This window comes from Artemia sp. Qi Xiang Cuo, chromosome 17, assembly GCF_049724085.1.
Source record: "Artemia sp. Qi Xiang Cuo chromosome 17, ASM4972408v1, whole genome shotgun sequence".
Classification (NCBI taxonomy): Eukaryota; Metazoa; Arthropoda; class Branchiopoda; order Anostraca; family Artemiidae; genus Artemia; species Artemia sp. Qi Xiang Cuo.
In genome coordinates, this window is record NC_142810.1 from 8,873,467 (window position 1) to 8,898,634 (window position 25,168).

The 25,168-nt window shown below is 35.5% G+C and overlaps 1 protein-coding gene across 1 annotated transcript in view; it reads right to left on the reverse strand.

Moving 5' to 3' along the window:
• The window catches only part of l(3)80Fj (lethal (3) 80Fj), a 252,563-nt gene that overhangs the window by 188,335 nt on the left and 39,060 nt on the right, over positions 1-25,168 (reverse strand). Inside the window, exons 7-10 of the mRNA XM_089103680.1 lie at positions 24,568-24,846; positions 11,087-11,340; positions 7,636-7,801; positions 4,868-5,103 (exon numbers count right to left, since the gene is read on the reverse strand). Coding sequence (XP_088959806.1) covers positions 4,868-5,103; positions 7,636-7,801; positions 11,087-11,340; positions 24,568-24,846 — 935 coding nt within the window. The remainder of the gene's footprint in view (positions 1-4,867; positions 5,104-7,635; positions 7,802-11,086; positions 11,341-24,567; positions 24,847-25,168) is intronic.

Genomic DNA, 25,168 nt, shown 5'->3' on the forward strand with positions numbered 1-25,168 from the left:
CAAGCGGCTTACTACTTCCCCTATGGTGAGCCATCTCGTGGAAACGAGCTTCACAAATTTATGCTGAGGAACTTTAACTTTCCATTGGCACTGGCTGAAATCGTCAGAACGAGCTGGCCATCTGCTGAAAAAGTGGTAAACAGCGATTATCATATCAGAGCATTCCTCACCGAGTTCTTACAGCCCTTTCAGGAATGCATTATGCACTGCATGAATGTTGCAGGTTCCGATATTCAATAGGCCTTTTCAATACCCTTTTCTCTTTTCTGAGTCTACGATTGACCACACTTTCTTATTGACAGCTGGGCCATCACTTGCAAGCATCAGCAATCTCTCAAGTGAAAGTCCTTCACCTTCAATACTCTGCAGGATTTTCTTACTCAGATCTTCACTGGTTTCATGTCCCATATAATATGTCCGAAGATGCCGAGTAACCACTTGTTTCCGCTCTTTTGACCAGTATCGAACTCTTATTTGGAGCTCCTTTATCCTACCGCTGTTCGTTGTTTAATTATATTCCAGCACACTGTCAGATTTCTGGATGTCTTCGACTAGAATTTCTCGAAAGTACGGATAAAAAGCCTCAGTCAACAAGTATGTCATTTCTTAGCATTTAACGAGAAGCCTTCGGGTACAGCATCGGGGAATATTGTTCGGAACACCTCGGCAATATGATCACACGAAGCTGCAGCAAAAGAACTAGCAATAGTCTTTAAAACCCTAACTATCTCCGCGCTTGACGCTACATCTCGTTCGCAGAGCATTTCCATATTCTTTTGTGGTACGCTATCACCAGTCTATGAGTTTGTGTGGTTTCCGATTAGAGCTGATGCAGCGAGTCTCAACTGACACTGGTTTAATATGACAGAAGCATTCTTTTTGTGATCTTGTGCGGCTGCATGTTGAAGAAGGGCCTGGAACCCTTTCTGGCATCCGAGTGTCTGCCAGATGCCCATGAAACAAGCTTACTTTGAATACTTGTTAACTTTTTCTTTGACTTTTGAGGCGGTGGCGGAGCGTGTGTAGCTGTATCACCTGAGCCGGCTTCGCGCTATGGTGAGTTGTTAGCAGTAGTAATGTTTACTCATTCTTGACATTTCGATCTCTTAAAGCAATAAAACTTGGCAATAACTTTAAATATGTTGGAAAACAATAAAAAAAAAACAAAAAAACTAGTGTCGTTCATATTGAAAAATTCTAAATGTAAGGTTAATGAATAAACGCAATTTTTTTCCAATAACATTTTGACCCATATATACAGCGTTTCTTTGCAAATTGTCAAAATTGCATTAGGCCACCAGTCCTAACATATTTAGCTTATTTGAAGAGATTTCTTTTGAAATCACTGTTATTGAATTTTTCTTCATTAGCCTATTTTGGTGACTTGTGACCATGTTTACTGTAAATGATCCCCTGCCTATTATAAAACTCTTGGCCTTTCGGTCTCCCGGATTCATAGGTGTAATTTGATTTAAAAGTCTTCTTAGATCCCGGCCATTAGATTCTATGCCGCACTTTTCTTTCACGTTGATAGGAGGTCAAAGTCTTTCTTTTATTGTCAGCTTTTTTTGCATTTGGTTTAGCAATTTACCAACAGCCAATATTTCGAAATCTTTAGTTAGAAATGTTTGGGTACCTAACCCACTGCGACCTCGTCTGGTCAGATTAGTTGATAATATTTCCATGTCTTCAATTATCTTTCTTGCAATCAAATTTTCATTATTGTTGGCTGAAGAACTGTCAAATGCAAAGTTTCTACACAGCTCTTCAGTTTTAGTACACTTGTCCTCATAAGTTCTAGCAATAATTCCATTTCTAAATTTGTAGTCCCCATTAAATAAGTTTTGATTGCTAGTATTGATTGCAATTTTCATTTAACACATTCTGCGTAACTTCCTCAAATGTAAAACACCCCATCTTGAAACTGTTTCTATATTTTCCAATTTGGATGGCGTCATATATGTTCCCTTTCACCATCATTTTTATCCGGCAGCATGAAGTCATAAAAGAATTTTTTTTCGAATGACGTTATACTCGCAAAAAGCAAACTGCGAGTTACATACATACTCAGAAAACTAAAACATCATAACTGTTTGTATGCTATGTTACTTGGAGATACATTTTTTATCAAAATAAATCTCTTCCTTGAAAACATAGCTTTATAGAATCATACCGAAGCTTAAAAAGAAGTTTTCTTGTGGGATAGATGGGATTTGAGTTCGCCATTTTAAGTTTGCCAGCGATTACCTTTTTGATGATATGGCCTCGCTATTCCAGATGATTTTTACAGTAGGAGATGTGCCCGATTGCCTATGTATTGGTGTTGTAACTACAATTTTAAAGAAAGAGAAACCGGTTTCTTAGTGTTCGTCTTGTAGGCCTATTACAGTTTGTAGTTTATTTTCTAAGTTTTTTAGGTATAAATTATCGAACATATTCGAAAACAGTGTGTCATGCCTCCTTTTCAGATCATGTTTTAACCGCGTCTCGGTTGCTGCCACACTTTAAGAAATTTATGTACAATATTAAAGGATGCTCTTTAACATTTTTACATTTATAGAGTTGCCTACAATTGATGAACCCTCTAAACCAATGGACCGGAAACTTTCTGTGAACCGGAAGTACTTATTCTTTGCTGTATAAATATAACTTGTTTTAATCGTAATACCTTAGTTTCTCTGCTGATGATTATGACTGAATATGTCATCGAAATATATATAACTTTTCTATATGTTTTTCACTAACTGGCGAATGACTGCACGGTTCTTCCTCATACCATCGCCAAGTTTCATCAAAGTTTGGCAGCAAATATTGCTTATTTGACCTCACCAGCAAATATTATTTTTTCATTGCTCATATTACTACTTGGACATATTCCTTGCATTCTACCCCCTCTCACCCACTTTCTTCTTTCTAATGCTTTGATTTAAAAAAAAATTTGTACCATAATTAACTAGCACATTGTACAAAGACTGTAGCTGGTTCTTATTTGATTAGCAAGTAAAAAGTAACGAAAGTGACATAAAGTGACTAAATGGAAAAAACGGCTTCGCACGATCCCTGCCATCAAAGCCTGGGTATACGGTGGAGTTCTCCTTTTCTTTAAGGATACGAAGCTAACTTCTACAGATCAGTTTTGTATATATTCCCTGCATTTTTTTCCTTCCCCACTTTCGTCGTTCTGCTCTTTTCTATTTGAAAAATTTATTTTACCGGTAATTGGTCAGCCCACAGCCGCAACACTGTAGCCATTCCTTTTTCTATGATCTGATGGAAAGTGAACTTTCAATTCAAAATTGACCTAGCACGAAATGAGTGACAAAATTTAAAAAAGTGCCTTAACACAATCCCTGTCATCAGAACGTGGGTATATGGCGAAGTTCTCCTTTTCTTCAAGGATACGAAGCAAACTTCTACAGATCTGTTTCGTATATATTCCCTGACTTCTTTCCTTCCCTACTTTCGTCGTTCTGCTACTTTCTATTTGAAAAGTGTATTTTACCGGTAATTAGTCAGCCCACAGTAGCGACACTGTAGCCAGTTCTTGTTTTAAGCTCTGAGGGGAAGTGAACTTTCAATTCAAAAGTGACCTAGCACGAAAAAATTTAAAAAAGCTCCTTCACACCATCCCTGTCATCAGAACGCAGATATATGGCGAAAGTCTTTTTCTCCAAGGGCAATTACACAAACCTTTCCTGTCTATTCCTTGTATTCTTCCCTCCCCTTTCTTCCTTCTGTTGCTTTCTACTTGAACGTTTTTACTCTACCAGCACTTAGAAAGCACACAGTAGCAACAGTTTAGTCAGTTCTTCTTTCAAGAGCTGATGGAAAGTGGCAAAAGTGATTTTAATTCAAGTCCCTTCGCACAATCCCTGTCCTCAAAATGCAGGCATGTGACGATGGCCCCCTTTTTACAAAGGATACAAATCTAGCTTCTACAGATCTCTTTTGTGTATATTCCCTGTATTCTTCCCTCTCCCACTTTCTTCCTTCCACTGCTTTCTATTTGAAAATGTTCATTTACCAGTAATTAGTAAGCACACAGCAGCAACAGTGTAGACAGTTCTTGTTGCAAGAGCCGAAACAAAAGTGACAGAAGTACCGAAACAAAAGTGAGTCAGCATTTAAAAAGGTGACATAAATAAAAAAGCGCTTTCGTGCGATCCCTACGATCATAATGCAGACATTTGGCGAAGGCCTCCTTCTTCAGGGTACGAAGCAACCTTCTAAAAGACCTCTTTCGTATATATTTTTGCATTCTTCTCTCCCCCACTCTCTTCCTTCTGCTGCTTTCTATTTGAATATTTTTTATTTTAACTGGTGATTTATCAACACACAATAGCAGCACTATAGCCAGTTCTTCTTCCAGGTCTTAATGTGACGGAGGTGACTTTTCGAATTCAAAAGTGAGTTAACATGAAAAAAGTGAAAAAAGTGCATCCGCACAATCCCTGTCATCAGAACACAGATACGAGGCGAAAGCCCCCCTAAGGATACAAAGTTAGTTCTGGAAAGAACTGATTTACAAAATTTAACAAAGGGCAAGTCAACAGAAAAATTTTCATTCTTGTTTAAGGAACTGATTTCCATTTTTGACCCTTATTTTACATATTTTAAACTTGGATGTCCATGAATCCCCCCCCCCCGACCTCTCTTGTCAAAAGAATCCCATCAGCCTAAATTGAAAGGAGACTACTCCTAAAAGGGCAGTATCAAAATGGAAATTGCGGGGTCCAAAGAAGTCATAAAAACAAACGCACCTGGCGAGGGTAGAAAATCGACTCTATGGGTTTAGAAGGGTAGCAAATTTAGGAAAAAACAAATACTTTACCATTAATGATGTAATTAACATTTAGGCAACACTTACAATTCTAGCTTGCTCTAAAAATTTCCTCATTGCCTTCAAAAGATTTTTGGCATCCTCTGCACCGTCCATTTTCGAAACTATCCTCTTTATAGAATTTGCCACTTTAGAACGAACTGAATAGCTATGCCTTGTCAAACAGACAACGAGAGTATGGTAAAGAACATGGTGATTTTTGGTTACTTTAGTCAGATGCTGGTGCAAAATTGACTCAACTATCTTAGATGTATAGTGCATGCCTGAAAGTATGTATAAGTGTTAAGGCAATCCTCAATACAGTATTACAACGGAGAAGGATTTAGAAAAGGATCTAAGAGAATGTCATCGGAAGCTCTATGTCGTAGAGTTTTAGTTGCTTTTATTTCACATTGAAACTGCCACAGAAAGTAGCAACAAATGATGCAACTTTAAATATTTCAACTATAAGATATTTCCATTTGGGATGGATCTAAGTTCTTGTTCAAACAGACAACAAAAACAGACAATGATAGAAAAGCTAAAAAGAAAAAGTGTCATTGAGAAAAAGAACTAAGAAATATTTCTCATTAGATTTATATGGTAGACATTTAGTTGCTTTTATTTCACATTGAAGCTGCCACAGAAAGTAGCAACAAACGATGCCACTTTGAATAGATCTCGATTCTTGTCAAACAGACAACGATGGTAAAGCTACAACAAAAAGTGTCATTGAAAAAAGCTCCAAGAGATATTTATCAGTGGATTATATGCTAGATTTTTAGTTACTTTTATTTTACATTAAAACTGCCAAATAAAGTAGCAAAAGATATTTCCATTTGGGATGGATCTAAGTTCTTGTTCAAATAGACAACAAAAACAGACAATGATGGAAAAACTAAAAAGAAAAAGTGTCATTGAGAAAAAGAACTAAGAAATATTTATCAGTAGATTTATATGGTAGACATTCAGTTGCTTTTATTTTACATTGAAACTGCCACAAAAATTAGCAGCAAACGTGGCCACTTTCGATAGATCTGAATTGCTTGTCAAACAGAAAAATAAACAGACAACAATTGTAAGGCTCAAACAAAAAAGAATCATTGAGAAGAAGATCGAAGAAATACTTATACGTAGATTAATATGCTAGATTTTTAGTTGCTTTTATTTTACATTGAAGCTGCCACAGAGACATTAGTTGTTTTTATTGTACATTAAGGCTACAGTAGATTTATATACTATTTTTTTGTATTTTTCTTGCATTCTGAAGTTACCAAAGAAAGCAGCCATAAGATACCACTTAGGAACAAACTGAATTGCTTTGCCTGTCAAACAGACAACAAGAGTATTGTTAAAGATGCGGTGGTATTTAGTTGCAGTAGCCAGATGCTGATACAAAAGCCACTAATCTTAGATGCATAGTGCAGACCTGGAGGAATACACAAGTGTTAATTTAATATTCTATATAAAGGACCTTCCACTATGGTGGTGATACAACGACAGTATAGCTAAAAGAAAAAAGCCTCTTTGAGGAAAAGATAAACGAGATGTTTGTCCGTATATTTAGATGCTCGACTGCTGCTTTTGTTTTATTCTGAAGGTGCCATAGAAAGTCGCAACACAAGTTGTTACTTTGGAACCAGCTGAATAGCTTTGCCACTTTAGTCGGTCACTTGTTGGTCACTTTAGTCGGATGCTGGTGCAAAAGCGACTCAACTATCTTAGATGTGTACTTCAGGACTGGAGGTAGATACAAGTGTTGAAGTACCAAGGACATCAAAATCAAAACTTAATTTTGCCCCCCTGGAGCCATCTTAGGTTTATTTATACCTGAGAACCGCGATTTTCCGAGACTTTTCTATTGGTTGTTTCAAAATTACAAAATTTTTAGGGCTGTAAAAAATTGTCGTCAGCGTTGACATGATAATATAAATACGCATTAGTAAAATTTGACAACGCTCTCCGTCCGTAAATTTCAAACGTTAACAATATTCTGTTCGAATGACAACTATCCCTTCAAAGGGGAGCTACACCTTCTTATGATATTTGGTACCATATATTTCACCACCCACTACTACCAATCACTGCACATGCAGATATTTTTCGTCAATTTTTTTTTCTGATTTCGTAAGATGCATATTGTTGTGTAAGTTTTCACTTAACCAGATTTACCTGAAACCAGATACGTGAGTGTTGCCACATTATCTAATCATATTTCATTAAGAAATTCGACTAAAATGTAATAATAATTAAATAAGAAATTTATATAAATTGTAAGATAACATAGGCTAGACAAGCTAAAGAAGAACGCAATGATCTGGAATCAAGAGAATATTTTAAGTCGGTTGACTAGCATTTGAAAAAAAAACAAATATTTCTGCAGAGAACTTTTCGAAAAAAAAAAATCGAAAAAAAAAGAAATAAACGGAAAGAAAACCTTATATGACACCAATTAAGGAAATTCCATAATTGTAGATTTTCTTCTTTTCTTTTTGCTTCGCCGCTAGTTGGGTAAAGCATTAAAAAAATCGTCATTACAGAGATTCCAGTTCGAAGCACTCTAGACATTCTCTTCTACTCTGCTTGCTTCGCCGCTAGTGGGACACTGGGAACTGAAAACCGCCATAATTTTTTTTTTTTCACTGTTGGTGGACACTGGAAAGTGAACAATATTTCAAAAAGTTTGCCTTTCGAAGATTCTAACGGAGTTTCTTACGGAGATTTTCGTGAAAACACCTCGGTTTCACGTCAATGTTTATTTTTCTTAAGGAAAATGGTTAAAGCAGAGCTGATAAATCCAGAAGTCATTAGCTTACCCTCTTCTGTGCAGGATGACAAAAACTTTTCAGCGAAGAATATACATTTTTCCGGATCAGCGATCAACGGCCACAGAGCACCAGCTTGAGACTCAACTTTTGGGTCAGTGGCAGCGAGCTTGAGCAACAAATACGCGGAAACAACACCCTCCGTTACAACAGGGACCTAAAATAATCAGTCTAGTTATAATTATTATCAATGATAATTATTATGACTAAACAATTATTAATAATAACAACGTCATATTAATAATAATAATAATAATGCATGGAAAATAATAATATTGATTATCAATAATAACTTATTATAAAATAAGCAATAATAGTATGTATTGACGTTGAATATTAGCCAAACTCACTAGACATCACTAGGACCCATCTTAGGTCTATCATACCCAAAAAATGAGATTTTATAAGATTGTCTTTTGATTTGTTTTAAAACTATAAAGGTTTCAGGGAAGTAACACATATTCGACAGTATTGTGACGTTGAACCACTAAAAAAAAATAAACAAAACCAATTTGCTGCATTTGACAACGCTTTTTGTCAGTAAAATTTAAACATTAATAAACTATTGTCCTCCAAACACAACTATACCTTCAAGGAGAACATATACCTATTTAAGCCGTTTGGTGCCATTTTTTAGCCGTGTGGTGCCATTTTTTGGTGCCGTTTCTATTTTTTAACTTTACGTCTGCTACTACCATATATGGAGATTTAGCATTAAACATTGATTTCCCGATTTTTTCTAATTTTTCAAGAATATGCTGTTGTATAAGTTTTCACTTAACCGATTCAAATAGTCAAAATTTCATTTTCATTATCCTTGGTACTTTAAATAAACATCACTGACGCCACCTGAGGCAAACACCGCAAAGCTGTGCCCCTTTCTTGGCTAATTTTACCACAAGAATAATCATTCCTCTAAAAAGAAAGCTTGCGACTGGCAGATCTGAACCCCGATGCCGTGAGATCTAGCCATGGAAAACATTTGAGAGGTACGGCTTTTGCCTCTGCGCTACCACAAATGAATTCACAATAAAAAACTACAGCCAAAGCAATGGTCCAGGAAAGACCAGATAGCTGGACAGATGAAGACTAACTAACGCGAAAACTGAAAAAATAATAGTAATGAATCGTAAATTAATGATATTAGTACGCAATTAATTGATTGATAATAAAGTGTACATAATCGATTAGTTAATTTTAAATATTTAATTTGATAAATTAAATTAATTGATAAATACATTAACTAATTACACCTAATTAAAGTTAATACGTAATTAATCTGAAAAAATCGTAAATCGTAATCGTGAATTAATACCAGAAACTATGCTTAAAAGTGTGGTGCACGGCAAGAATTCATTACATATATATATATATATATATATATATATATATATATATATATATATATATATATATATATATATATATATATATATATATATATATATATATATAAAGAAAAACAAGAGCCAATAAGCATCCCAGCTAAACTGCAGCTTTTTCAATACCCATCAACAGAGCTGTCACTGTTACATCCCTAGGGACATTTTCATCCTTTTTGCCCCCCAAAAAAATAATTCTTACAAAAAACATAAAACATACCTTATCTTTAAACATACCAAAACATATTTTTATTACAACATACTAAATTATTATTATAAAATTATAGAAACATATAAAAAAAACATACCTTAATTAATTTGCCAGGTCTTTCACTAAAAAAATTCGAGTGCTCAACGACAAGGAGCGACATTTCAAAATATTCACGACAAAAGTTAATTTTTTTTTTTTTTTAAAGAACCACCGGACCTATCAAGTCTGATATGCAACTCTTCCAACACCCTTTAACATAGTTGCCACTACTTCAGTAACTGTATATTACCATGTTCTCTTTTTCTTTTGGCATCATGCCATCTCTATTAGTTTGGCTTATGGTATCATTCGCTCAAAGTTTCTCCCCGCTCAACAGCAAGGAGTAACTTTTCGAAATCCCAGCGACCAAACTTAACTTTTTATCGATAACCATTTTACAGTTTTTGAAATTTTATTTTTATGAAAATAAAGTAGAGGGCGCAGTTGGCTGTAAGCATAAGCAAATTGAATCTTTCCAATTTCTTCAACATTTATTTATATTTTACGAACCATTATTTTACGAACTCATATATTTTACGAACATGGGCGGTCGTTGATCAACTTCGGACCAGGAGCGGCTGTAAGATTTAGGGTAATTGTTAGTTATCCCGACCAAACTCAAGAAGTGAAGTTAGGTTAATCAGTCATGAAATTTACCAAAATATGATGAAAATATAATACTTTAGAAAACACAATTATGGAAACTAGAAAATTATGAAAAGTAAGCCACCCAGAATGCATTATATTAAATACCTAACCACCTATATTTATCAAATATCTAATCAAAATATACCGGTATAGCAATTTATATCACTGAGACTAAGCTTATTATCTCCGACAGACAGAGAAACCGGTTTTACTCAGATCAAGAACTTGAGTGTGGTCGGGATAACTAACAAGTACCTGATTTAGCGTTAATGAGCACAGAATACGAAGAATAAGAAGTAATCAACTTCGACAAGATATCTAATAATTTTGCATGGGTTAAAGGAAGAAAAGTCAGATTTAACCAAAAGGAAAATTTTGTTAAAAAAATGAAAATTTTGTTGAAATTTGGCCTGAAAATTTTTGGAAGACAGGGAGGCAGGCACTAATCAAGATTTTTCCCCGGGCACAAGAGATACAAGAACCGCCCCTGATAACCTGTCATTTCTGAGCTGCAGCTTTTTAACCCCTTTCAACTGAGTTGTAAAAATTCCAACCCCCTACACATTTCATTGTTGTTATGTTTTTTTTTCTTTGTTAACGATACCTTAATTAATTCTGTAATGCAAATATATAGCCGAAATTATACATTTTCAATGCATTCCGCCAACCATACTAAATTGTTTTTCCAGTTTTTGTTTCATCACAGTTGGTTCAATTTACAGGGACATGTTGAAACAACTGAGATGCATTGGTAGAATAGACAAGAAATATATAATTTTGGTTATAAATTTGCACTTCAGGGAAGAGGTGAGGTTAAAGTGTAGTGGGACTGCATGCAAAATGTGGCGAATATGATTATTCTGCATATCATGAAGTAAGAATTGTTTCCTTAAGATAGGAAATATATAATTTGGGCTATACATTTGCCCGTTAAGGGGGGGGATAAAGTATAGTGAGGCTGCATGCGAAATGTGATAACTAGGATTATTCTGCATATTATGAAGTAAGAATTGTATGCTTAACATGTTTCCTTCTCTCCAGTTAGTTCTCTAGAAAATACCATTTTTTTATATTTCTCTCGAAATGTTACTCAGCCACAAGGAGCGACATTTCCAAATCCTAGGAACAAAATAAAAAAAAGAGAGAGGAGGAGCCTACAAACCTGTCCAGGCTGAGCTGCTGCTCTTTCAATACCCTTCAACAGAGTTGCCACTACTTCACCCCCTTGCACTAGTCCGCTTCCATGAAAACTCTTTTCCATACAAATAAAGTAAGTCGTTCTCACAGCAGCTGTGGCTGTCTTCATAGCCACACCTTTCTTGAAAGCTTCAATTAAACTATTGGGAATCAAGTCACTAAAACGTGCAGTCCAATTCGACAAGGCATTTAAAGCTTCAATCAAGGTTCCTTCATGCACTAGAAATAGAGGACTAATAAATGAAAAATTAAAACAAAAAACGGAAAAACGACACTTTGATTTTTATAGCAACATTTTTCGGCTAAAATACCAACAAACACTTGAAAAATACACCTAGGAAAATCAAGGGTACCTTCATGCACTAGAAATAGAGGACTAATAAATGAAAAATTAAAACAAAAAACGGAAAAACGACACTTTGATTTTTATAGCAACATTTTTCGGCTAAAATACCAACAAACACTTGAAAAATACACCTAGGAAAATCAAGGGTACCTTCATGCACTAGAAATAGAGGACTAATAAATGAAAAATTACAACAAGGGGGAAAACAACACTTTTAATTGTTAAAATAACAATAGTTTTCGGCTAAAGTACAAATGAATACTTGAAAAATATGCCTAGGAAAATCAGGGTACCTTCATGCAGTAGAAATAGAGGACTAATGAATGATAAATTAAAGCACAGAAATGTTAAAAATGTCATCTCTACATATGAAAATAGCAATTTTTTTCTGATGAAACACCAAAAAATACGCCAAGCAAAATTAGAGCACCTTCATGCACAAAAAATAGGGTATGAAGCAGGAAAAATTTTTGAAGTGGTAGAATGTTTTCGATGCAACACCTTAAACTAGGTATCCGTATATATGGGGAAATGAGATCAACCAAGTTTACAACTATAAACTCAACATTTCGTTTGCAATTAGACACAGAAGGCTTTACCACCTTAATTGGAAATTTGTTTTACATTTAGGCAAGATTAAAGACGAAAATTTACATCAAAACTTTGAATGAACTTTTTCAGTGAACTCTCTCTGAGAATAATCTAGTGAATAATCCGAAGTTCATTATTTTGTGACTGACCCGAAAAGTTATTTATTTTGTTGCATATAAATACGCTAGTTTCAACTTTATTATTTTAGTATTTCTACTGATGACGGTCATTGTATATGTGATCGAAATGTCTGGACTTTCGTACCTATTTTTTCACTGTCTAAATAAATGGATTTATACCCATTTGAAAGTTTATTTGTTAATGATTATAGTGAATAAGCAAATAAAAATCGCGAGAACTATGCAGAAAATTTGTAGCTAAAAAAGTTTCAAATGGATCAACTTTGACTTGAAGAGGTTGTGGCTGGGGTCATGCCCAGAACTCTAACAAGGAGGAAAGTGTCAATCATGCGATGGTTACCTTTTGACCTTTTCTACCCATTAGATAACTAAAGTGTACAATCGTTTCTGTGAATGAACTGTGTTCAGTTTTATTATATTCAATAAAATCAAAATTAGATTGGCTGTTTTCCAAATTTAATAATTAACTCTATATCGTTATATTCTTGGGATCATCTACATAATAGTTATATTGGATCACCCGCAAGGGGGCGAAAGAAAAGCCAAAAGCTTAAAACTGATCCGAGACGAAATTATGGAAGAAAAAGAATTTTGAAAGCTCCACAAATTGCTTGAAATTGCACTGAAGAAAAAAAATATTAAAGTATAGAGAGATTCAGGAACTTTTTAATAAAGAATACGTTAAGTAAAGAAAGGCAGTGTTTTCACCCGGCATCATTAATTCTCTCATTTGTTTCTTTTGGAACCAGAAGACCCATATCCCTGGATTAGCTTCATCAATAGGCTTCCTGTAAGTTATAAAAAAAAAACTAAAAAATCACAGCACGATTTCACATGTCTCGCTCAAGACAGCCAGTATTTGAAAAAATTTAACAAATCAAAAAGTTCGTGGTAACGAACTGTAAGTAAAGAGCGATCCGGCTCAATAGTAACCGAAACTGTAAAAAACGGAATTTGGATACCAAATAGATACATCGAAAGAATTGGATTTTTATGGTGCTTTCAAATATGTAAGTTTTATCAAGTTTAGTGTTACTATAAAAAGTTACGAGCCTGAGAATATTTGCCTTATTTTTGAAATAGGGGAAAAACACCACCTATAAGTCATAGAATCTTAATGAAAATCGCACTGTCTGATTCAGCATATCAGATAACCCTACTGTCGAGGTTTCAAGCTCCTATATTACAAAATGTGTAATTTTTTTTTTTTTTTTTTTTTTTTCAGAAAAAAGATCACGGTTGGGTGTTTTTTTTGTTTTTTTCCTCAAGGGTGATCGTTTCAACCCATTGGTCCTAGAATATCGCAAGACGGCTCATTCGAACGGAAATCAAAAGTTCTAGTGCCTTTTTTAAGTGATCAAAAGAAATAGAGGGCAACTAGGTCCCCCAGGCTCATATTTTTCCCAAAGTCACCCAATCAAAATTTTGAGTTAGCCATTTTGTTCAGCATAGTAAAAAAAACTAATAGCTATGTCTTTCGGTTTAAAATCACCCCCCAAAGTCCCCGGGGGAAGTCCAGCAAGTTGTGAACTTCGCCCATTCTTTACATATAGTATTTGTTATTGTGAAGTATACAGCCATTTTTTTGGGAACCAAATTCCAGAAGTATGAAAATAAGATTTAAACAATTTTATTTTTGAATAAAAATCTTAATCCTCAGATCTCCCCCAACGTTCAAACCTAACTGGGGTAAAAAATAAAACAACTAAAGTTAAAAAATATATTAAGGTTTATATTTCCTGGACAAGTTTTCAACATGTTGTTTTTCTGCAGTCCTACGGGCCGAAAGTACCAAGGACAATGAAAACGAAATCTTATCGTTTGAACTGGTTAACTGCAAACTTACACAACTATATTTCTTACAAAATTAAGAAAAATCGAGAACTCATTCTTTAATGAAAAAGACTTCCTTCCGCAGTTATTCAGCTGTTAGAACTAGAGAACACTATTTTGAAAAAAGCATTGGTAAAAAACACCTAAAATTAAGCAAAATACACACAAGACTAAATAGCTTAAGAAAATTTATCTTCTCTTTGAAGGTGTAGTTGTCATTAGAAATCAACAGATTGCTGATTTTTGAGTTTTTACGGATAAAAAGCGTTATCAAATTTAATTTATTATTTTTGTTTATTCATTTACACATTTCAACGTGGCAACACTGACGAAAATTTGATACTACACCAAACACTTCATACTGCGTCATTGACCCTTTACTGAAAACTCTATGTGTCTTGAACGGACTTGGAAGGAATTAATAAAATTAAAATCAATATTTGATATATAATGATATTGATTGCTGGAAGCACATCAGTTCAAAAGCAGATATGATTTAGGAATGGTAACTATTAATTCAAAGTCTTAATGTATATTTCCTTCTTTAATTTCTTTCTTTAATTACACGTTTCTTCTTTTATTTGTTTGTCATAGAACGGCAGTGTGGGCTAGAAAAAGAATACCCTAATTTAAGATTTTACGTCGAAAATACGTCGTATGTATGGGGAAATAAGATCAACCAAGTATACAACTATAAACTCAATATTTCGTTTGCAATTAGAAGATACGGAAGGCTTTGCCACCTTCATTAGGAATTTGTTTTACATTTAGGCAAGATTAAAGAGGAAAATTTACATCAAGACTTTGAAAGAACTTTTTCAGTGAGCTCTCTCTGGAAAAAAATCTAATGAATAACCCGGAATTTCATTATTTTGTGAATGACCCGAAAGTTTTTTTGTTTTTTTTTGTACAAATATGTTAGTTTCAATATTAATACTTTAGTATCTCTACTGATGACGGTCGCTGTATATGTAATCGAAATAACTTGACTTTTGTTCCTGTTTTCACTGTCTAAATAAATGGATTTATCCCCATTTGAATGTAAAGTTGTTCGAAATGAGAGAAATGGACAAAGATACAGTTTCAAGAACAGGTTTTCCAAAGTCCATTTTTGCCACTCCGTTTTTGCCACCTCCCCGTTTTCGCCACTCCGTTTCCTACAAAACTTGACACTAAGTTTTGTTACTCTAATGCGTCCTGTTGAAAGCCAATGAAATCGGTTTTTACCTCTGTAGATACTAGGTAGTACCTCAAAAAGTGTGGCAGGCAGAAAAATTCTGACTCCGCCATTGGACTCCCCGATTCCAAATTAGGAGGTCCGTCATTAACTCAAAATTGAACTTTGCATAGATACTAGGTTTCAGTGACGTGGCTAGGTCGGTCATACCAGCACAAATTTAGCATCTTCTGTCACAACGTCGCTTGAGAAGGTGAAAGCTCAGTAACGGGAAGTAACCCTGGTTTTCTGAGCAATTAAAAGGCTTACTCTCTCTCGCCCTGTATTGCATTATCCCCCTATGTCTATGCCAATAACATTGACCTTTGCTTTTCTTAGTGCAGGCCTTCGGCCGAATTTCCTATAGCAGAACTGCCAGTTTTGTAGCGGAAAAATAGACAATAAATCTTAAAATAACAGCAACAAAAATTTACATTAGCCTGCAAGTCAGGGCTCTGATTCCATGCTTAGAATAAGGTCAGCGAGATGGGTACCCTAAACAATACGTAGACGATTCCTCAGAAAAAAACACATAATAGATGGAAAGAATTTATTGTGGACAATTAATAAATATTTTTTTAATTAATTAACAATTAATAAATCAACTAATTTTGTAGCCTGTCCAAAAGGTACCTTAAATTACTTTTTTATAATTTTTTTATTTTCATAAGTACTTTTTTTCAAGTACTTTTAATAGGCAGCGCAATCGCGCTGCCTAAGTAAAGAACAATGTTGGCAAAATGTATTTTTTTTTTTTTTTCTCGTCTTATTTTTCCATACAAGGGCACTTCGTATCGAAGGATTTGTCATAAAATCTTCGAAAAGGGATCATTCGATTGGAAATTGAATTGGCTAGTACCCTTCTTAATAGTCGAAAGTAATTGGAAGGCAACTAACCCCCCTTCCAAACCCATGATTTTCCCAAATACATCCAATCAAAATTTTTAGATCGCCATTTTGTTCCACGCAGTTTAAAGTTCAGGAAATTATACCTTCGATTAGAACACTCCCCCACATTCTTCAGTACAAGGGTTATAAGTTATGCCCTGGGGGCATATAAGTTTTTATTGAAATCTTTGTCGTAAAAGCTTGAAAAAGGGCTCATTCGATTCCAAATTCAAAGGGCTAGTGCCCTTTTTAACAGTTAAAAGTGATTGGATGACAGCTAACCCCCCTATCACGCTGACTTTTCCTCCAAACACATCCAATCAAAATTTTTAGATAGCATTTTTATTCAACGTAGTTGAAAGTTTTGGAAATTAGGTCTTTAAGGATGACAACACATCCCCCCAGCCCTCAGGGCAAGGGTTGTAAGCCTTCCAATCACTTTCGACTATTAAAAAGGGCACTAGGCCTTTCGATTTCTAATCGAATGAGTCCTTTTTGAGTTTCTACGAAAACACTTTCTATAAACACCTTATATGCCCCAAGGGCTTAAATTACAACACTTACCCTAGGGGCTTTGAGGGTGGTTGTCATCCTCTAAAACCTAATTTCCAGAACGTTCAACTACGTTAAACAAAATGGCTACCTCTAAATTTTGATTGGATGTGTTGGGGAAAATGGTGGGCGTGAGAGGGGCGTTAGTCGCTCTCCAATCACTTTCAACTATTAGAAAAGGCACTAGCCCTTTCAATTAACAATCAAGTGAGCCCTTTTGAAGTTTCTACGACAACGCTTTCAATAAAAACCTTATATGCCCCCAGGGCGTCACTTACAACCCTTGCCCTGAGGGCCGAGGGGGGGGGGGGTTGTCATCCTCAAAGACCTAATTTCCAGAACTTTCTACTACGTTGAACAAAATGGCTATCTGAAAATTTTGATTGGATGTGTTTGGGGGAATGGTGAGCGTGAAAGGGTGGTTCGTTACCCTCCAATCACTTTCGACTAGTAAAAACGGCATTAGCCCACTCAATTTCCAATTGAATGAGCCCCTTTTGAAGTTTTACGACAACTCTATCTATAAAATGATTAAGTGGCCCCAAGGTATATACTATAACCCCTACCCATGGGACCCTGGGGGATTTGTTATTTTCAGTTACATAATTTCCTGGAGTTTCAACTACATCAAACAAAATGGCTATCTTTAAACTTTGATTGAATGTGTTTGGGGAAATGGTGGGCGTGAGAGGGGGGTTAATTACCCTCCACTCACTTTCGACTATCAAAAAGAATAATTTCAATTTCCAATCAAATGAGCCCTTTTTGAAATTTCTACAACAAATTTCTATATAAACCTTATATGCCTCCAAGGCATAACTTACAACCCTTGCACTGAGGGCTCTGATGGGGTCATCATCCTTAAAGACCTAATTTCCAGAACTTTTGACTAAGTTAAACAAAATGGATATCTCAAAATTTTTATTGGATGTGTTTGGAGAAATGGTGGGCGTGAGAGGCGGGTTAATTGCCCTTCAATTTCCAATTGAATGAGCCCTTTTTGAAGTTTCTACACCATCGCTTTCTTTTGAGCCCAACAAAAGTTGGACTCAAAACCCCTAAGCCTTCCCAAGGCCAGAACATAATTTGCGCTTTATTGACAAAAATTAATTAAAAAACTATTTCCACAAAATAAGTTTTTCAAAGAAAAGTAAAGAACTCCAATAAACAAAAAATGATCAAAAATAAAATCAAATAATCTACCAGGCTTGAAACTACCACAAATCAGCATCGATAAATAAATGAAACCCAAAACGAACAGAAATTACAATAATTAACCGAGTCAAACTCAAAACGAGCCGAAATCAACATAAGTTGGGCTCAAAACCCCTATGCCTTTCCCAGGATAGAACATAATTTGCACTTTACTGAAAAAATATAAATGTTTTTACTTTTATAACTTTAATAAATCAAATAATATAAACATTTTGATTACTAAATATGAGAATAAGTATATTAAACTGACAATACACATTCATTTGTATTTTTTCAGTAAAGTGCAAATTTTTTTCTGGCCTTGGGAAGGCATAGGGGTTTTGCGCCCAACTTAGGTGAATTTCTGCTCGTTTTGAGTTGAGTCGGTTAATTATTGTAATTTCTGTTCGTTTTGGGTTTCAGTTATTTATCGATGATGATTTGTGGTAGTTTAACGTTTGGTAGATTATATTTTTATTTTTGCTAATTTTTTGTTTAATGGAGTTCTTTACTTTTCTTTGAAAAACTTTTTTGTGGAAAAAGTTTTTTAAATTAATTTCTTTTCATTTTATATTGACATAGTCTTTTCAGGGAAAAAGAAAATAATACTTTAAATTTTTTCGTTTCTTAAGACTTTATAGTTTGGCCTACAAAATTTTGATTGGATGTGTTTGGAGAAAAGATGGGCGTGAGAGGGGGTCTAGTTGCCTTCAAATCACTTTCGACTATTAAAAAGGGCACTAGCCCTTTGAATTTCCAATCGAATGAGCCTTTTTTGAAGTTTCTACAACAACGCCTTCTATAAAAACCTTATATGCCCCCAGGGCATAACTTAAAACCCTTGCCCTGAGGGTTATGGGGAACTGTCCTCAAAAACATATTTTCTATCTGGGAATCAACTACGCTGCACAAAATGGCTATATAAAATATTGATTGGATGTGTTTGGAGAAAAGATGGGCGTGAGAGTGGGGTTAGTTGCCTTCAAATCAATTTTGACTTTTAAAAAGGGCACTAGCCCTTTGAATTTCCAATCTAATGAGCCCTTTTTCAAGTTTATACGACAAAGATTTCAATGAAAACCTTATATACCCCCAGGGCATAACTTATAACCCTTGCCCTGAAGACGGTGGGGGGGGTGTCCTGCTAAAAGGTATAATTTCCTGAACTTTGAACGGCGTGGAACAAAATGGCTATCTGAAAATCTTTATTAGATGTGTTTGGGAAAATGTTGGGCGTGGAAGGGGTGTTAGTTGCTTTCCAATCACTTTCGACTATTAAAAAGAGCACTAGCCATTTCAATTTCAAATCGAATGAGCCCTTTTTGAAGTTTCTACATCAACGCATTATATAAAAACCTTATATGCCCCCAGGGCATAATTTACAACCCTTCCCCTGAGGGCTGGGGGGGGGGGTTTGTCATCCTCAAAGACCTAATTTCCAGAACTTAAAACTACGTTGAATAAAATGGCTTTCTATAAGAACGTTATATGCCCCGCAGGCCATAACTTACAACCCTTGCCCTGAGGGCTTTGAGGGGTTTGTCATTCTAAAAGACCTAATTTCCAAAACTTTCAACTACGTTGAATAAAATGGCTATCCAAAAGTTTTGATTAGATCTGTTTGGGGAAAAGGTGGGCGTGAGAGGCAGGTTAGTTGCCCTCTAATCACTTTCGACTATTAAAAAGGACACAAGCCCTTAGAATTCCCAATCGAATCAGCCTTTTTTAAAGTTTCTACGACAACGCCTTCTATAAGAAACCTTATATGCCCCCAGGGCATAACTTACAACCCTAGCTCTAAGGGCTTGGCCAAACGGGGACTGTCCTCAAAAACACAATTTACATCTGGAGATCAACTACGCTGAACAAAATGGCTATCTCAAAATTTGTATTGGATGTTTTTTGGGAAATGATGGGCGTGGAAGTGGTGTTAGTCACCTTCCGGAAACGTTTGACTATTAAAAAGGGCATTAGCCACTCCAATTTTCAATTGAATGAGCGCTTTTCAAAGTTTCTACGACAACTTCTTCGATACGAAGTGCCCTGCTCTAAAGAAAAAAATTAATAAATAATACATTATGCCAACATCGTTCTTATATACCCCCAGGGCATAACTTGCAACCCTTGCCCTGAGGACTGTGGGGGAGTGTCCTCCTCTTTAATTAGTTCCCGTTTCTTGTCTCGTTCTCGAGTGTCCCCGTTCTTACTTAGGCAGCGCGATCACGCTGCCTATGATTTATGCAACAACTTTCTATATAAACCGCATATGCCCCCAGGGCAAAACTTACAACCCTTGCACAGAGGGCTCTGAGGGGGTTATCATCCTAAAAGACCTAATTTCCAGAACGTTCAACTACGTTGAATGCGATGGATATCTCAAAATTTTGATTGGATGTGTTTTGGAAAATGGTCGGCGTGAGAGGGGCGTTAGTCGCTATCCAATCACTTTCAACTATTAAAAAAGGCACTAGCCCTTTCAATTTCCAATTGAATGAGCCCTGTTGAAGTTTCTATGACAGCGCTTTCAATAAAAACTTTATATGCCCCCAGGTTATAACTTACAACCCTTGCCATGAGGGCTGTGGGGGGAGGGGTTGTCATCCTTAAAGACCTACTTTCCAAAACTTTCAAAAGCGTTGATTAAATTGTCTGCCTAAAAACTTTGATTGGGTGTGTTTGGGGAAAAGGTGGGCGTGAGAGGGGGGTTAGTTGCCCTCAAATCACTTTCGACTATTAAAAAGGGTACTAGCCCTTTGAATTTCCAATTGAATTAGCCTTTTTTCAAGTTTCTACGACAAAGCTTTAAATAATAACCTTATATGCTCCTAGGGCATAATTTCTAATCCTTGCCCTGAGGGTTTTCGGGGAGTGTCCTCATTAAAAATGTATTTTTATCTTGAAATCAACTACTTTGTACAAAATGTCTATCTCAAAATTTTTATTGGAATGATGGGTGTGGGGGGCGCTAGTTGCCCTCCAATCACTTTTGACTATTAAAAAGGGCACTAGCCCTGTGAATTTCCAATCGAATGATCCTTTTTTGAAGTTTCTACGACAACGCCTTCTTTAAAAACTTTACATACCCCCAGGGCATAACTTACACCTCTGACCTTGAAGTTTATGTGAGAGTGCCCTCTTTAAAAACATATTTTACTTTTGGTAGATAATCACGTTAAATAAAAGAACTGTGTGATAGTTTTTTGGAGCTGTGTTTTGAGGAAGTATGGGCTTGGGGGGGGGGGCTAGTTGCCCTCCAATAACTGTCCACTGTTAAAAAGAGCACTAGTTCTTTGAATTTCCAATCGAATGAGTATTTTTTGAAGTTTCTACGACAACGCCTTCTATAAAAACCTTATATACCCCCAGGGCATAACTTAAAACCCTTGCCCTGAGGGTTGTGGGGGAGTGTCCTCCTCAAAAACATATTTTCTATCTAGAAATCAACTACACTGAACAAAATGGCTATCTCCAAATTTTGATGGGATGTGTTTGGGGGAATGATGGGCGTGGGGGGGGGGCTAGTTGCCCTCCAATCTGTTTCGACTATTAAAAGGGTACTAGCCCTTTGAATTTCCAATCGAGTGAGCCTCTTTTGAAGTTTCTACGACAACACCTTCTATAAAAAACCTTATATGCCCCCAGGGCATAACTTTAAACCCTTGCCCTGAGGGTTGTGGGGGAGTTTCCTCCTCAAAAACATATTTTCTATCTGGAAATACACTACGCTGAACAAAATGGCTATCTAAAAATTTTGATTGGATGTGTTTGGGGGAATGATGGGCGTGGAGGGGGGCTAGTTGCCCTCCAATCACTATCGACTATTAAGAAGGGCACTAGCCACTCTAATTTTCAATCGAATGAGCCCTTTTCGAAGTTTCTACGACAACTCCTTCGATACGAGTGCCCGGGGATGGAGAACCAAAAAAAAAAACACATGGTGCCCACATCGTTCTTCACTTAGGCAGCACTAGCGCGCTGCCTATGATACAAATTAATGTGCATTATCAGTTTAATATACATATACTGATATTTAGTAATCAAAATGTTAATATTATTTGATTTATTAAAGTTATAAAAGTAAAAAAATTCAAATTTATTCAGTAAATTTTTAATGTTAATTTCTGCTCGCTCTGAGTTTGACTCGGTTATTTATTGTAATTTTGTTCGTTTTGGGTTTCATTTATTTATCGATGCTGATTTGTGGTAGTTTCACGCTTGGTAGATTATTTGATTTTATTTTTGCTCATTTTTGGTTTAATGGAGTTATTTACTTTTCTTTGAAAAACTTATTTTGTGGTAAAAGATTGTTTAATTAATTTTCATAATGAAGCTGACTTTCAGGAGATTTTTTTATGTACTTGAATGGAACTATTTCTCATTTTCCTATTTTCTTACATTAAGAGACATTAACTAGGAGCCCAATCATTCCATAAAATTCTTAAAGACTCTGCTTGACAAGACCTGTCTAGACAGTCTATGGTCCTTTACTAGGGTCCTGACCCTAGTAAACTTCACTAACAAAAATTTTTTTAACAAAAACTTCAATATTTTACTCCAGCTTAGCTTCTGCTGTTAAGACCTAGAACAAGTTTGCAACATCCCTCTTTAAGTCATAACCAGACGAGCCACTAATACCACGATGACTCAGTTTGCCAACCCCGTGAATCATGCTAATTTTCTCCTGAGCCAAAATTAGTTTTCTAGGCTTCACATAGCATGTTTACTATCATTTTTTGTCAAGAAATACTTTTCCTAATCTTCACATGGTATATTTAATATCAATTTTCTCCTGAGCCAGAGTTGGCTTTCCTAGGCTTCACATGACATATTTACTATCATTTTTAGTCAAAAAACAACTTTTCCTCTTTTTCTAATCTTCACATGGTATATTTGATATCGCTTTTCTCCTGAGCCAAAGTAAGTTTTCAAGGCTTCACGTGACATACTTACCATCATTTTTTGTAAAAAAAAAAAAAAAAAAACACTTTTCCAAAGCTTCACATGACATATTTAATATAAATTTTCTCCTGAGCCAGAGATAGCTTTCCTAGGCTCCAAATGAGATATTTACTATCATTTTCAGTCAAAAAACTACTTTTCCTAATCTTCACATGCTATATTGAATATCACTCTTCTCCTGAGCCAGAGTTGGCTTTCCTAGGCTTCACAAGACATATTTACTATCATGTTTTGTCAAAAAACTATTTTCCTCTTTTCCTAATCTTCACATGGTATATTTGATATCGCTTTTCTCCTGAGCCAAAGTTAGTTTTCTAAGCTTGAAGTGGCATGTTTACCATCATTTTTTGTTTAAAAACTACTTTTCCTAAGCTTCACATGGCATATTTAATATCACTTTTCTCCTGAGCCAGAGATAGCTTGCCTAGGCTCCGCATGAGATATTTACTATCATTTTCAGTCAAAAAACTACTTTTCTTAATCTCCATATGCTATTTAATATCACTCTTCTCCTGAGCTAAAGTTGGCTTTCCTAGGCTTCACATGGCCTATTTAGCATCATTTTCACTCAAAAAACTACTTTTCCTGATCTTCACATGCTATATTGAATATCACTCTTCTCCTGAGCCAGAGTTGGCTTTCCTAGGCTTCACATGACATATTTACTATCATGTTTTGTCAAAAAACTACTTTTCCTCTTTTCCTAATCTTCACATGGTATATTTGATATCTCTTTTCTCCTGAGCCCAAGTTAGTTTTCTAGGCTTCACGTGGCATGTTTACCAACATTTTTTTTTCAAAAAACTACTTTTCCTAAGCTTCACATGGCATATTTAATAACTTTTTTCCTGAGCCGGAGTTGGCTTTCCTAGGCTTCACATGACATATTTACTATTATGTCTTGTCAAAAAATTACTTTTCCTAATCTTCACATGCTATATTCAGTATCACCCTTATCCGAAGCCAAAGTTGCTATCCTAGGCTTCACATGACATATTTACTATCATTTTTTGTCACAAAACTACTTTTCCTCATCTCACATGGTATATTTGATATCACTTTTCTCCTGAGCCAAAGTTAGTTTCTCGGCATCCTGTTTCTTGTTTACTATTATATTTTATCGATAAACTAATTTTAATATTCTTCAAATGGAATATTTAATATAATATTTTGCTGAGGAGGAGTTGTCTTTCCTCGGCTTCACATGACATAGTTAATATCATGTTTTGTCTATATACTACTTTTCCTAATCTTCACATGCTATATTCAGTATCACTCTTCTCCTAAGCCAAAGTTGCTTTCCTAGGCTTCACATGAAATATTTAATATCATGTTTTGTCAAAAAACTACAAGTCCTCATCTCACATGGTCTATTTTATATAACTATTATCCAGAGCCAAATTTAGTTTTTCGGCATCCTGTGTCATGTTTACTATTATATTTTCTCGAAAAACTAATTGTAATCTTCGTCAAGTGGAATATTTAATATAATAATTGCCAGAGCAGGATTTGTCTTTCCTCGGCTTCACATGACATAGTTAATATTATTTTTTGTCAAAAAATTACTTTTTCTAATCTTCACATGCTATATTTAATATCACTCTTCTCCTAAGCCCGAGTTAGGTTTCCTAGGCTTGACATGACATATTTACTATCATTTTTTGTCAAATAAAAACAAATCAAGCTAGTGTTCTAAATAGGATACTACAAATTTGACAACAGCTTACCTTCTGTATTTAAGATTTTTATGAACTGGTTGGCCACATTCATGCTCAATTCATGAACAGATGAACCACTAACACCATGGTGGCTCAGTTTGCCAATCCCTTGAATCACGCTAATTTTTTCTTGGGCCAGAGTTAGTTTTCCTTCTGACCCACCAAGAATGCCAAAAAGGATATTAACCAAACTCTTGATTGCTGCCGCGTCGCTACATTGACGAGCCGTCGTCTCGATAGCTTTAATTGAACTTTCACGAATCTTGTCGTCTTTGGCATGAATTGGACCTAAGGTAAGAGAATAAATCAAATATATCTTCAAAATAGTGGATGTATATACAATATAAGGACGTAACAGCGACCTAGCAAGAACCAAACAAGATGACCACCCCTTAGTTGCAGCTGCTAGCAACGGCCTACCCCCTTCCCCATATTTTGAAAATACCTTTTATGCATTTTCATTAAAAATTGAATAAAAACAAAAATACTCCTCCCCTAGATTTTGAAAATAGCTTTTTATGTATAAAAAGAGAAAAAATCGTTACATTTTAGTGAATTCGCAACAATGGTAACAGTATTCCCTCCTATGGACTTGTATGAACCCATAGAA